This window comes from Mytilinidion resinicola, assembly GCF_010093595.1.
Source record: "Mytilinidion resinicola strain CBS 304.34 unplaced genomic scaffold BDZ99scaffold_23, whole genome shotgun sequence".
NCBI classification, from domain to species: Eukaryota; Fungi; Ascomycota; class Dothideomycetes; order Mytilinidiales; family Mytilinidiaceae; genus Mytilinidion; species Mytilinidion resinicola.
Window position 1 is genome coordinate 650,613 of NW_022985459.1, and position 13,237 is coordinate 663,849.

General features: G+C 52.4%; 5 protein-coding genes across 5 annotated transcripts; 4 read left to right on the forward strand and 1 right to left on the reverse strand.

Moving 5' to 3' along the window:
• Window positions 1–485: 485 nt before the first annotated feature.
• On the forward strand, window positions 486–2,359 carry BDZ99DRAFT_452276 (glucose dehydrogenase; the record flags this gene model as incomplete). The annotated part of the gene is made up of 3 exons (XM_033718260.1): window positions 486–771; window positions 820–2,011; window positions 2,068–2,359. The coding sequence occupies 3 exons, from the start codon at window positions 486–488 to the stop codon at window positions 2,261–2,263; spliced, it is 1,674 nt and encodes a 557-aa protein (XP_033571313.1). The 3' UTR covers window positions 2,264–2,359.
• A 2,158-nt stretch (window positions 2,360–4,517) lies between these two features.
• On the forward strand, window positions 4,518–6,004 carry BDZ99DRAFT_575572 (uncharacterized protein; the record flags this gene model as incomplete). The annotated part of the gene is made up of 6 exons (XM_033728485.1): window positions 4,518–4,724; window positions 4,775–4,811; window positions 4,861–4,931; window positions 4,983–5,124; window positions 5,172–5,187; window positions 5,242–6,004. 6 exons carry the CDS (start codon window positions 4,518–4,520, stop codon window positions 6,002–6,004), a joined length of 1,236 nt encoding a protein of 411 aa, XP_033571314.1.
• A 44-nt stretch (window positions 6,005–6,048) lies between these two features.
• Window positions 6,049–8,148, reverse strand: BDZ99DRAFT_452283 (MFS general substrate transporter). Its single transcript, XM_033718261.1, has 3 exons — window positions 7,558–8,148; window positions 6,804–7,467; window positions 6,049–6,735 (listed from the first exon to the last, which is right to left on the reverse strand). Exons 1-3 carry the CDS (start codon window positions 8,086–8,088, stop codon window positions 6,188–6,190), a joined length of 1,743 nt encoding a protein of 580 aa, XP_033571315.1. The 5' UTR covers window positions 8,089–8,148; the 3' UTR covers window positions 6,049–6,187.
• A 1,038-nt stretch (window positions 8,149–9,186) lies between these two features.
• BDZ99DRAFT_575574 (averantin oxidoreductase) lies at window positions 9,187–11,116 on the forward strand (the record flags this gene model as incomplete). Its single annotated transcript, XM_033728486.1, has 6 exons — window positions 9,187–9,273; window positions 9,326–9,418; window positions 9,484–9,553; window positions 9,602–9,702; window positions 9,756–10,231; window positions 10,290–11,116. 6 exons carry the CDS (start codon window positions 9,187–9,189, stop codon window positions 11,038–11,040), a joined length of 1,578 nt encoding a protein of 525 aa, XP_033571316.1. The 3' UTR covers window positions 11,041–11,116.
• A 730-nt stretch (window positions 11,117–11,846) lies between these two features.
• On the forward strand, window positions 11,847–12,407 carry BDZ99DRAFT_481485 (uncharacterized protein; the record flags this gene model as incomplete). Its single annotated transcript, XM_033722424.1, has 1 exon — window positions 11,847–12,407. The coding sequence occupies one exon, from the start codon at window positions 11,847–11,849 to the stop codon at window positions 12,405–12,407; it is 561 nt and encodes a 186-aa protein (XP_033571317.1).
• Between the last annotated feature and the right edge of the window lie 830 nt (window positions 12,408–13,237).

The following is a 13,237-nucleotide window of genomic DNA, read 5'->3' on the forward strand; positions in this document are numbered from 1 at the left end:
AGCGGAACGAGGGCACTGGAAGCCGACCAGTGGGGTCCCCAAGCTCGATAGCGTTCTTTGCGGAACATGCACAACAGAGTCGCTGAGAAAGTGATTTCCGCCCGTTCCTGAAGCCCTCACGCCATCGTCTCCGACACTTTGGGTTGCCCCATGAACTCGGTATAGCGAGCGAGCCGCATCCCAGAGCAGTTCATCTCACTGACACAGCACCCTTGCATTGGGTTGTGCCGCAGTCGACAGCACTCCTCCGCCGCTATGGAAACTACGAGTCCACGACTCGCCGCTCAATACTCATTCCGGATGTCGTCTAGATAGGTCCAGAGGTCTGTGTGGCTCTGCGTCTGCCGCTAAGAGGGCCGGATATGCGGCCGTTGGGTGTACCGGCCCTTCAATTTATACCTCGTGGATGCCACGTTAGTATCCCGTGTTCCAACAAACTCTCCTTCCTTTAGAGTTTGTCTTTTGAACTTGGCAGCTCGGTAATCATGTTGGCAAATCTCTGGGATGTGATTGTGGTGGGCGGTGGCCTCGCAGGGAGTGTCATCTCGTCCAGGTTGTTGCAGAACAATACGTCACTCAAGATCCTCTTGATTGAGGCGGGCGAGGACGTGTCGACGAACACTATCATTCCGTATGCAGACAATCAGGCCCTTCTGGTGCCGTCGCCATGGAGTTGGAATGATACTACGGTCCCGCAGACGGGGCTGGACAATAGGGTTATACCTAACCCAGCTGGAAAGGGTCTTGGTGGAGGCACGATTATCAACTCATGTAAGTTGGGATGTCTTCTTTCTAGAAGGGACACTAACACTCTACCAGGTGGATGGATCCGTGGTAACGAGAATGACTTCGATCTGTGGGCCAGTACTGTGGGCGACTCGAAATGGAGCTACAATGGCCAACTGCCTTACTTCCGCAAGGTGGAACATACATGGAACGCCTCCGCAAACCCTGAAGAACACGGCTTCGTAGGACCCATGTGGTTCGCCTCTGTCTCTTCAACTGGTCGCAACTATCCTCTTCGCAACACCATCAAGTCTGCCTGGGCGGAAGCCGGTCTGCTACCTCCCGCTGATGGAGATGCCAACGACGGCACGCCGCTGGGACTTGGGGAGCTCAACGAGAACCGCAAGAATGGTCTCCGTGAACTCGCCTCCTCCGCCTACCCCCTCGCCGGTGTCACTGTTCTTACCAACACGCTCGTCGGCAAAATCCTGATCTCTCAGGTCGCCGGATCTCTCTTCGCTACGGGGGTGAAGCTTGCAAATGGAACCGAGTTCTACGCAAAAAAACAGGTCATCCTGTCTGCTGGCGCCTACCGCACGCCCCAACTCCTCAAGCTCTCCGGCGTCGGTCCTACCGCTGAATTGAACGAGTTCGGCATCAAGCAACTCGTCAATGCGCCCGCTGTTGGCACTGGGCTAGCAGACCACATGCTCCTAACGCTGTACTGGAAGCTCCGCCCTGAGGTTGCCGCGCAAGGTGTTGCTCTCGGAAGCACCAACCCTCTCTTCGCGGAGCCTCAGTTCGGAGACGGAGTGCCGGCTGACTGGGTCGCGACTGAGTCTCTACCCACTGATCAACTGATAGCCGCCATCACGAAAGACGAGGGCAAGGTGCCTTCGTCTTCCCACCCCTTGTTAGCGACCAAGCGTTCGTTCATGGAAACCCTCATCATCTATGCTGGCGCCAGCGCTGCGGATCCGGTTATTCAGTACAACGGCTCTCATATCATCAGCACCATGGTTGGTCTGTTGCCGACTTCGAGGGGCACGGTCAAGCTTGCGTCGACCAACCCAGCCGACCATCCCATCATCGATCCTCAGTACTTCACAACCGAAGTTGACAAGCTGAACTTCCGACACGGGATCCAGAGGGTTGCGCAGTTGTTTCTTGGAACGCCGACTGGTAATGCCACTATCGAAGGAGAGACGCCGGCGGATGGGTTTGCGCCGATTACGCTATCGTCGGATGACGATTACTTGAATGCGAGGGCTAGACACAGTTCCGAGTAAGTTCGACTCATTTCTATCTACACCCTCGAGTTAGGATACTAACAATTTGTAGAAACTCATATCACCCCATGGGCACTGCGGCCATGGGCAAAGTCGTCGACAATAACCTCAACGTCATCGGAGTCAAGAACCTGAAGATCGCAGATACGAGCGTGTTTCCAGTGGTCATCACTGCGCATTTGCAGCAGGCGACGTACGCGATGGCGGAGCAGGCCGCGGTGATAATTGCGGCGGCGTGCAAGAACTAAATAATTCTATGTAAAGAGGTAGTAACAATTACTTTCTGAAATTTTTTAAACTGGCTGGAGGGTGTATATAGCCTTCTCTAATGGCATTAATACGGTACTACAATGTATATACGGTTGTACCACACCTTCAATGCCTGCTTCTTTGCTCATAGAGTTCACATGCGTGTTTCATGATCCCACCGTTTAGGGCTATTTTCTTCCCAATCCCTGAACACCTTGCATGGTGCTTGAACCGAGGGATTTGTGTGGCTTGCGGAATGCCGCTGGATTGACTTCATGCTTGCAGTGTCGATCCTCGGAGGCTCCGCGAAGTTGCAATCGTCCCGTCCGCTTACATAATGTTCACGGAAAACACTGGTAGACTAGATGTTAGTGCTGCTCATCACTTCCCTCACCGATCTGGTCCGGGCATAATCACGGACGCCGCCAGTCACTAACAAACGGCGGCGTGAGCTAGTTACCAAAGTTCGGTACGGCTCGTGCAGCGGATGGTTCGTTCTTCTTCTCCCATTTCCTTTGGTGGCGCATTTCGGGTACGCGACCTCGGGACTCGAACTTCCAGCGCCCACAGACTGGACTAGCTACGACGCCGTGGTGTTGGGGACTGCGGGAAGGCTAGAAGGAACTCCCGCACTCTGGATGGCTGGGTGGAAGAGCGGACCGTGTGGAGTTGCAGGATGAAAATTCGAGTGCCCCTGGCACCATTGTGTCGTCAGCTCTGGAATCCTTCAGCGCTAGGAGCCTAAGGACGTGATACATCCACTATCCGCAACTGCTGCTGTGTCGACGAAATGGCTTGATGAGATATATACCGGCAAGGTTCGGAATATCAAGTCGGCTTTTCGCCTTTCTCTAGTCCCTCTCCTCCTACCACTAAAGGCTGGAAGTTACCGGGCACCAATCGGACACGCAACATGCCAGCGCTCACCGCGGTAGACGGACCCACGGTTGCTTGAAGGCTCCCGTGACGGTTCGTGTGCCGTTCCTAGCCCAGATCTGTCTATCCACTCGGTTACTAACCTCCACTGCGTCTTTTCTCCTCCGCCTCCAGATCCCATCCCGGCTCCTACCGTGCCTATGATGCTTCCGGCTTCGTCTCCGCGTCTGCGGGGGTTTGAAACTTGCCGTCTAGCGCCGAAAGTCGCGATTCAGGTGTCTCAGCCTGTAGCTCGTAGCGTCTCTTTGCTGGGTTGCCCTGCCTTAGCGTGAAGTTTACTTCAACATTCCGACTGCCCGTTTGGAATGGCGTACGAATTGGAGAGTATCAAAACCGCCAGGGCGCTGTTGCAAGCGATCAAGGTCTTAACGTCACGAGGAACCTTGAATTCTGTATCGGACGAAAGCCACGACCGGCGCTGACAGCCAGTGGCCCTAGCGATTGCAAAGAGGTGAGAGTCTGGATTTTGTAAGGGAGTGCACATCTTGCACGCCTTGGGCAAGCAGCCGCTGCGATGTGCACCAGATCGTAAATCATTTGTGGGTGGATTGACGGTCACGTTCATTTTCCACCATTACGGATCTCAGGATCGCTGCTGTGGAAGACGGTCCTTCAAGAAGTTAGATCAGGTACAGTTACCCTCCATCATCTTGTGCGTCGGTGCATCCAGTTTATCATACCACCTCAAATGCTCCTACGGACTAGGGGCAGGACTCCATCCCCACCTGTGCAGTAGTGTAGCGTCCTTCGCTCACCTGAGCAAGAAGGTTACCTTTGATTTCCGAGCCGCAGGCATATCCTGAACACGGCCGCTAGTCGTTCCAGCGACGGCCTCGCTGCCGTAGTTCTAGGGGTCCAAGGGCCTCCCGGCACCGGCCACAGCGCCGGTCCCAAAGAAGCGAGCCGGTCACCGAGAGAGGCGGCGAATGGCCGCGGGAGTGGATGGCGGGAGTTCGAGCGAACTAGTTCATGCACTCTATTCCAAGGTTAGCAGAGAACGAGGGAGTGAGCGAGCCAGGGAAGCATGCGGCAGATGGCACCCCTCAGGACACTCCCCAGCGATGCCCCAAAACGGCGTCAGTCAGAGCCATGCATCCACTCAGGCATGAAAGCCCTTCCTTGCCAATACTCGCCACACATTTATGAATTCGAGGAAGTACCCTGTCTGCGACTCGTTGATCCCTTACTGCCTTTGACAAGGCTTATCATGTCTGGGTCTCCCACACTGTGGGTCGCTGAATGCTTCTTCTTGATCTCTTGCAAGCTTCTTTCTTGTGAATACCCTCACTCTACTCATTGCACACCTATTCATCCAGAATGGATCCCTTGGATTTGGAGCATAGGCAGACTGCTGAGCAGTTCCCCGGTCCAATTATACCGACGAGTTCTGGTGGTGCTTCCGTCATAACCACTGATGTCATAATGGTTGTATTGACGGGCGTATGGGTGGGCTTCCGTTTGTATGCTCGGAAAATGAAGAGAATGCAATTGCAAGTGGAGGATTACTTTCTCCTCATAGCATTGGTGCAGTGACACGCATCGCCACCCTAGACCATCCTTTAACAAATCCCTAGATTTTCTTCTACATAATGATCGTTATCAGCTTTTTGAGTAGGTCTCCCGACACGCACCAGAGGAGAGTGTCTCTAACAGGCTCTAGTGGTTTATATGGGGGGACTTGGTCATCATATTGCTTTGCTAAATGCCTCTACAATAACGAATCTCCTTAAGGTAGAAAAGTCTAGATTCCCAACATCCTGTATAGAATTAACACCAAAACAGTTCTCACTAGCTTCCCAAGTCCTCTACGCCGTCTCTTTGGGCTTGGTAAAATGCAGCATTTGCCTGATGTTGGCGAGGATATTCTTTGTGCGCCCCTTTGTCATCGCTGCGAGGGTGGCTATGGGATTCGCAGCATCTTGGGGTAAGTGCCATAAACACTTCAAAGATCTAAAAACTAATCGATCTCAGGTTTAATGACATTCTTGTAATTATAAACCCACAGAAACAACAGCACTCTGTCATTTGCTAACTTTAGTAGAATTGGCATCCTGATCTGCCAACCCATCGAAATGAACTGGAACCCTGAAGTCAAAGGCGGGAAATGCGGTAACCAAAACGCCGCCTTTGCCTCAGTCGGCATCGTCGACCTCCTCACCGATCTCGTCATCCTCCTCCTACCTATGCCAATGGTCGCAAAGCTCCAGATCCCGCGCGCGAACAAAATCGGCTTAGTTTGTATCTTCTGCACTGGAATGCTGTACGTTGCTTCCCCCTTCTTTCCCCAATCTGCGCTTATTCTCAGTTTGAGATACGAAAATACTAATGTGCGATGGGGTATTAGGACCATGGCCATTGGTATTGTCCGCGTTGTAGCTGTTACCACCGTCAATTTCAAAGACTTCTCCACCGACGCAAAAGACGCGCATATCTACTCGGTGGTTGAAGTGGGCATCGCCATCATCGTGTCATGCTCTCCCACCCTCCGGCCCATATTCGACAAGATCTTCCGCACCATCTCGAATCTGTCCAGCGGGACCAAGAGCAACATCGGAAACCAGTATCTCTCGAATCGCACGGGGCGGAGCACGACGGCTGATGGGTTCATGCAGATGGGGGATGAGATTGCGTTGAAGAGTATGGATGGCCGCAGTCGGGACGGGAGGGTGGAAACGAGAATCACAGCCAGCGGTACGAGTTCAGAGGAGTACTTGGGAGAAGAGAACGCCGTGAAGGGGAATACCGACAATCTGCCTGTAAACCCGAGAGGAATTTTTGTGAAGACGACCGTGGATCACCAATAATCCTTTCTTGCAGCATTTACGCGGCGTCTCGGCATGTAAAAGACGTCTCTTAATCCATTTCTTGCGATGAAGCGGCATATTAAGATGATAGTATGATACCCCTGAAATATATATCCATTACCTCGAACAAATCCCCTTTCCCTTTCAATCTCGCTACTCTTACTTCTCTGTTTTCAAATCACTTTAGGCACCCACCACGTTCTCGTCTCCCCGATTGTGCAACGCCGTCGCCACCTTCCCGGTCATCCGGTCCTCCACATTCGGCAGGAATATACTGGCAATCAAGGCAATACCCGTGAAAGCGATTGTGGTCAAGAACACGGTTCGGTACGCGTCCGCATTCGCTACTTTATACGCCCTTGCGCCCACAGCCAGGATCTGTGGTGTTAGGCCCTCCACTCCTTCGAACGAGCCTGTCGTGAAGCCTGCGAGGAAGCTTGCGATACTGGAATTGGGTAGACCGGCACCGACGATGGCAGGGATCACTTTCTGAGGGATTGTATCGGCGAGGCGGTTGCTAAGAATGACGGAGTAAATAGTGGCGGAGATGGAGCTGATGAGGAAGCGGATGGAGCCTGCTACACCACCCGCGGTTCCGATTTCCTGTTGGTTGTTGATCGATATCGTCGTCAACGTGATAGCGACGGACTCGCTCCAGCCGATGAAGAAGACGCCGAGGAACGACAACACACACGCTCTCGCTCTCGTATCAGGTGTACACGTCGCGACACCTATCGCAACATACATCAGCCACACCCCTCACAAAACTGAACTAGAAACAGGAAGCAGTAGTACTCACAAGCAAACAATACCCCCCCAATCGCAAAACTCGCCGTACACTGCCACTTGACCTTCCCAATCGCCTTCGCACAGAACCCACTCACGATCTCGCCCAGGATAATCCCCAGCCCCACCAAGCTCGACAGCATCCCCCCATACATCTGATCGCCATCCGCATACAACACCGTCACCATGCTCGGCCACACAATCGCAAACGCATAATACAACCCCGCACCCAACCCGCTCGTCACCACCGCCGCGATCCACCGCCCGTTCTTGAAGAGGTGCATCGGCACCAGCGGCTCCTCGAGCTTCGCAAACGTCTCCCATAGGATAAACGCGGCTAGCGCCACAGCGCCGACGACGATGGTCGCGATCACGTGCGCCGATTTCCAGGCATAGACGCTGCCGCCCCAGTTGAGGCCGAGCAGGAGGATGAGGAGCCCACCGGAGTAGACGACGCAGCCGATGTAATCGAATTTCTTGGCGTAGGCGAGTTTCCTGGCGTTGCGGTGCTTCATTTGGAAGGTGGGTGGGTGGTAGAAGAGGACGAAGCAGGCCATGGAGCACGCGTTGACGGCGATGAGGATGTAGTAGAGGCCGCGCCAGCCGGACTTGGTGTGTAGGATCAGGGCGTTGCCGATGGCGGGGGCGAAGCCGGAGCCGGGGATGGTGAAGATGTACTGGGTGGAGGGTTAGTTGGGAGTAAAAGAACAGGAAGAGGGTAAGGAATTAACAGAACGAGAAGACACAGCAGGAAAGGAGGGACTTACCATAGACGCATTCCCAATGAACCGATACTTCATCGGCACCAACTCGCCCATGATGTAGTAATACGACAATTGCGTCGCAGCACCCAGCCCGATCAAGGTCCCGCCCCCAATCAGCGCTCCAACACTCTTCGCAGTCGCACATACGATACTTCCAATAAGCCCGAAGGCTGCGCCGCCGATAAAGACGTAGCGGCGACCGAAAATGTCCGTTACGCGGCCGATTATAGTGAGGGAGACTGCGATCATGAGTGTATACACAAGCGCAACCCACACGATGTTAGGATCTGGTCCTACATCCGCATTTATGAGGCCGAGAATGGGCGCTGCGTAGCCGAATCCTGCGACACCGGCGAGCAGACCGAGGCCGATTGCGAGCATAGACCCTAAAAAGAAGGAGGATTTGAAATAGCCCGGTGGCATTTCATCGTCGAGGAGCCCGAGGGCGTCGGTGTGAGCAATTTCGTTCTTCTGAGGGTGTGTCGACAGATTGTCAGCCATTTCGATATCGTGCTTTTCAGTTTCGATCGCCATGACGTTGGATGAGTGTCCCGTCAAGAGAGGAGGCGATTCTACTGTAATGTAGTATGGCAGTGAAGATATTGGAATTAAAGAGCCGAGAAATCAGTCCCAATCTACGCAAGCAAAGTATGACTTAGATGCGATCCAGTCTCCAGAGATAGTGGAGGTAATGGGGTATAAAGACACCGAGAGAATGGAAACGCCGCTCGAAGCCAGGGATGCGACTGAACTTATACCGAGGACCTGGCTACTGATTCATCGAAGCATCTGAGTCGCGTCCAGACCCTGCTGCCGATGAACCGCGATCAGCTTACCCCAGACTTTGCAATGCTAGTGCGCTAGCGCGTTCTCCGCAATTGCGGAAGCGAAGAGGCGGTCATGAGGCCAAGGGAGTTAAGCACTGCTAGACACGAGACTAAGACGCGCGGAAAAGGGCTCCTGGGACTGTGTGCTGTACATGCATGTATCTAGAACTGTGATTCGCTCCGATCTGATCGTATAAAGCATTAAGCTCGGCTTGTTGGCTAGATGGTGGTTATCCCTGAGTCATGGATGCATTGAAAAACATGTGAATTGAAAGCATGTGGACATTCACCGACTTTTCCCAAGCTCATGTCACCAGAAAACACACTTCAAAGACTCGAACTCAAGCACCATCTCTCAAGCCTTACCGTCCTGCACCATTTATTGTTGTCTTCCATCCTAGCTACAAGGGTAGGAAGCATGGAAGAAGTGACGATGGCCCTGGGAAATCATTTCCCCGCTCCGTAACCCCGGAAATCATTGTGCGGATTGCGGAGACCCCATCCTCCACTTTCCCCAGACAAAAGCACGGTCCAATCACACCCACGCAGACATCAGCGTATCCTTCCCCATGAAAGCTAATGATTCAGTACCCGCTGGCCGGAAAGCCTCGACCGTGCGGGTGTCATGCTCCTGAGATCCAGACCCCACCGCGGGGCCCCGCGTATACGGCAATCCTATAACATTCGAGATATCCGACTTGACAACTTTAAATAGAGCCTCTTACTACAAAGGTATTGCTCTAACTCGAGATACCCATTCATACCTTTCAATTGTCAATTTCCCTTCCTTCAGATTAATTCCACCATGGGTGTGCTTTCACCAGATGTTGCGCCTTTAAGCGCGACGGTCTACCAATCTGTGCAATGGACGGCTGCTGGATCGTTTGCTGCTGTGCGTTCTGTTGTCTTGGATAGATTAGATGAAATACTAATGTGCGATTCAGGTCATTTTCTACACAATTTGGAGGTGTATCTACAATGTGTATTTTCACCCTCTCGCCCGTTTCCCCGGCCCTCTCATTTGCAAGATCTCCCCTGTAAGTCGCTCAGAAAACGGTGTGCTTCGGTCGAGATGAGTAATGCTGATCGCGAGACTTGCTAGATCTATCCCATTCTTGGCCTCCACAAGGGACGATGGCCGTTCATTGTCAAGAAGCTTCATGATAAATATGGTTAGATATAAAGCTCGAATACACTTTCTTAGTGTCTGACCTTCATAGGCCCTATCGTTCGGTTGATGCCGAGCGAGCTCGTGTTCACTGATCCCCAAGCATGGAAAGACATCTACGGCCACCGACAAGGCCACCCTCAATTCCATAAGGTACGTTGACACAGAAGGGCCACCGACCTCTAAAGGCTAATAGACCTCAACAGGATCCCATCCATGTCGGTTCCGTTCAAGAAATCAAAGGCGCCTCCACTTTGACCATGGCCGGAGACGACGAGCACGCCCGCCAACGCCGCTCTCTCTCTCATGCCTTCTCTCAGAAAGCCCTCCTCGAACAAGAGTCCATAATCCGCGGCTATGTCGACCTTTTCATCGAGCGCCTCACGCCTTATGCCGCTTCAGGCAAAAAACTAGACATGTGCAACTGGTATAACTGGACCACCTTTGACATCATCGGCGACATGGCATTCGGCGAGCCTTTCGGGTGTCTGCGTGACGGAAAAGAGCATGCATGGGTCGGACTAATCACCGAGACCATCAAGGCTGGCGCTTTCGAGCAGAGCACACGGAGAATGTTCGCGACGGGAAGCATTTGGCAGAAGGCGTGCAAGATATTCATCCCGAAACATTTAAAGGAGAAACGGTTCCTCCATCTCAAACTCAGCATGGAAAAGGTCCAAAAGTAAGCTCCTCGCCCCGAATACTTCCATTAGAGACCAATTCATGTTGATAACCCTCAGACGCCTCGACCAAGGCCTACGCCGCGAGCACCGTGACTTCCTATACTACATCCTGCGGCAGAACGAAAAAGGCTCTGTCAGCGAAGCTGAGATCATGCTCAACAGCGCCCTCTTCATCGTTGCCGGCTCCGAAACTACCGCTTCCTTCCTCGCCGGCATGACTATGTGGCTTATGCGCACTCCCCACACTTACAAGCGTCTTACAGAGGAGATCCGTACCACCTTCCCTAAAGTCACGGACATCAACTTCCTGGATCTCCAGGCGATGCCGTACATGCAGGCTTGTATCGAAGAGGGCCTCCGCATCTTCCCCTCCATCCCCACTGGCCTCACGCGTACGGTACCGAAGAGCGGTGACACCATTGCGGGAGAGTGGATTGCGGGCGGGACGACAGTTTCTGTGCACTCCTGGGCGGCGACACACTCGGAGCGCAATTGGGTGCGGCCGGAGGAGTATATACCGGAGAGATGGTTGAGTGGGGAGAACGAAGCTTTCGACAAGGACCTGAAGGAGGCTAGTCAACCTTTCTCGCTGGGGCCGAGGGGGTGCATCGGACGGCATCTAAGCTATATGGAACTGAGGTTGATATTGGCGAGCTTGTTGTGGCATTTCGACATCGAAAGGGCGGATATTGGAACGCCAGGTGCGTTTGATCTCTGGGATCCGACGGATAACTTGCAGCATGTGAAGGCCTTTAACACGTGGGACAAGCCGCCTCTTTGGTGTAAGTTGACGCCGGTGAAGAGGTAGGGAGCTGATGGAAGGGGCGGGGAGGGGGCGGTTTTAAACTTGACTTCACAGCTTGACCAGGGGCACTTGACCACAGTATGCCTCGATGTAAACCTTTTTTTCGTTGTTATGAATATTAATCGTCTTCAATATGTGGAAAATAGGGAAAATCAATGCCACGTGCCACATTTCGACTCCAATTTTCGTGATGAGTCGATTTCCATGTTCTCGTGAGCCACGCCTCGACCTCCTATCGACCATTTCCCTCTCCCAACGACTCAGCACGGCACTCAAAACTGAAACTGCAGTGGTCACGAGTGAGTGAATTGAACCATCTTCATAGAATCAAGGGCTTTTGTAGTCCTTCAGGACTCCGAGAGACTGCTCATAGCCCATTGCTTTGACCTTATGCTGAACACTACACGCACCTCAAGACTCAGCGCTGTAAAAAAGCGCAAGACTGCAACAGTCATGAATGAGGGATTAGACCATCTACTACACATTACACGCCCCTGAAGACTCAGTACCGCAAACAAACGCGAAACTCCAAGACATTTGAGCCAATATAGGGAGTCATCGATAGGCAAAAGCGTGGGGGGCTATGGAGTATATAAAGATAAGTTTGGAAGGGAGAACTACTCCTTACCAACCTCGAATTCAGAACACTCAAATTCCTACGAACGAGCTCAAGCTATACAAATACCAACATCCTCTGAACCCCCGAAGTTCTCTTCCAACAACGTGAAACAAGCCAACCTAATCGCTCAAGCATGAGTAAGAAATGAGGCTACTACTTGAGTGTACTGGCTAACGGAAGCCAAGTCCCAATGTCCATCCCCACAGCTCAACAGTGGCGCGGCACATCCGGCTCCTGGGCCATCCTCTCCGACCCCACGGACTCCAGGAAACTCTTCAACACCAACACACAAGAATTTGAGATTCCCGAGAGATGCACGATCAAAACCCGCACATTCGCCTGCGGCTGCAGGAAATACCTCGAAGATCGCATCATCCGCTGCCAGAAATACGTGGATTGGCGGGAAGACAAGGTCTCCTTTTTCGACCACAGGCAGGGCAAGTGCGGCCAGGATATTAAATGCTACGCCTATGCGAATGAATACAAGGATGGGGAAGATAGAAGGCAGTCTCTGAATTGTGGGGACGATGGAGTGAGCTGCCCGTGTGCAGAGATAGAGCCAGAAAAGGATAGGCCGTGTAGCCATGAAAAGCAACGAGCGAAGTTTCAAAAGATTTCAGACGACGAGACAGCGAGAATCATTCGGCGCAAGAAGCAGCAAAAGCGCAAGAAACAGGAATCGCGCAAGAAGGGAGAAGCGTCTGGTGGTGATGCCGGGGCTGGGGCTAGTGGAGCCGTTGCAGCTGGTTAGATAGGACCGGGGCTAGTAGAGCCGTTGCGGCGGCTCAGATGGATGGATAGACGGAAGTAGGTGCCTCTGGACCTTATACCTGGGTTTCATTATCTGGTTCTTTCTTTTATTCCCTTACTAGATGTCTCCGATGTGTTTTCAATCAGCGTTCCATGAAACCACATTCCCTTTCCCCTACCCCTGCCTCTTTCCTTAAATCAGTCTCTTAATAATCTGGGAGTATATGTATCATAGGTCCATCTCTTTGTTGAATTATAGACTATTTCCGAGGCCACTAGGCTCAGGCCTCGGCGAACATCTGTGCCAGTGTAAATGGTGAGTGTTTCGCATGTGGTGTTCGACAGCACTTTCATAAACCAACGGCAGACAACGATGAAGACTCAGTGGTCATGAGTGAGAGTGGCGAGCCATCTCTACGGTGTTGAAGGCTCCATTGTCAGGGAGTAGCGGCGAGGGCTACGGCAGGCGTACAGTACCTCTTGTATATAGCTCACCTTCCTCCAGACCTCTCTCTCTTCTCTATCATCATCATCGTCATCATCATCATCATCCAATATATCACGTATAGGGCATACAGCTCCTTGTTCCTAGACATCCATGCTCCTTAAAGAGTCCGAAAGATTGCTCATAGCCGTTGTTTTAACCTTATATCGAACACTACGCGGTCCGAAGACTCAGTGCTGCAAACAAACGCGAATCTGCATGACTTCCGAGTTGATATAGAGACTTATCGGTAGGCCAAAGCGTAGGGGGCTGTGGAGTATATGAAGATAAATCTAAAAGGATAGGACTTCTTCAACGACTCGAATCCACAAAACGTACTCCATCAT

What these genes read in the sequence shown, in the direction of transcription:
- BDZ99DRAFT_452283 (XM_033718261.1), bottom strand. Translation starts at nt 8,088, where the DNA reads ATGGCGATCGAAACTGAAAAGCACGATATCGAAATGGCTGACAATCTG. An exon ending in TCATTGGGAATGCGTCTATG is followed by an intron (nt 7,468 to 7,557) that starts GTAAGTCCCTCC and finishes CCCTCCACCCAG; the next exon opens with TACATCTTCACCATCCCCGG. An exon ending in TGGGGGGGTATTGTTTGCTT is followed by an intron (nt 6,736 to 6,803) that starts GTGAGTACTACT and finishes ATGTTGCGATAG; the next exon opens with GTGTCGCGACGTGTACACCT.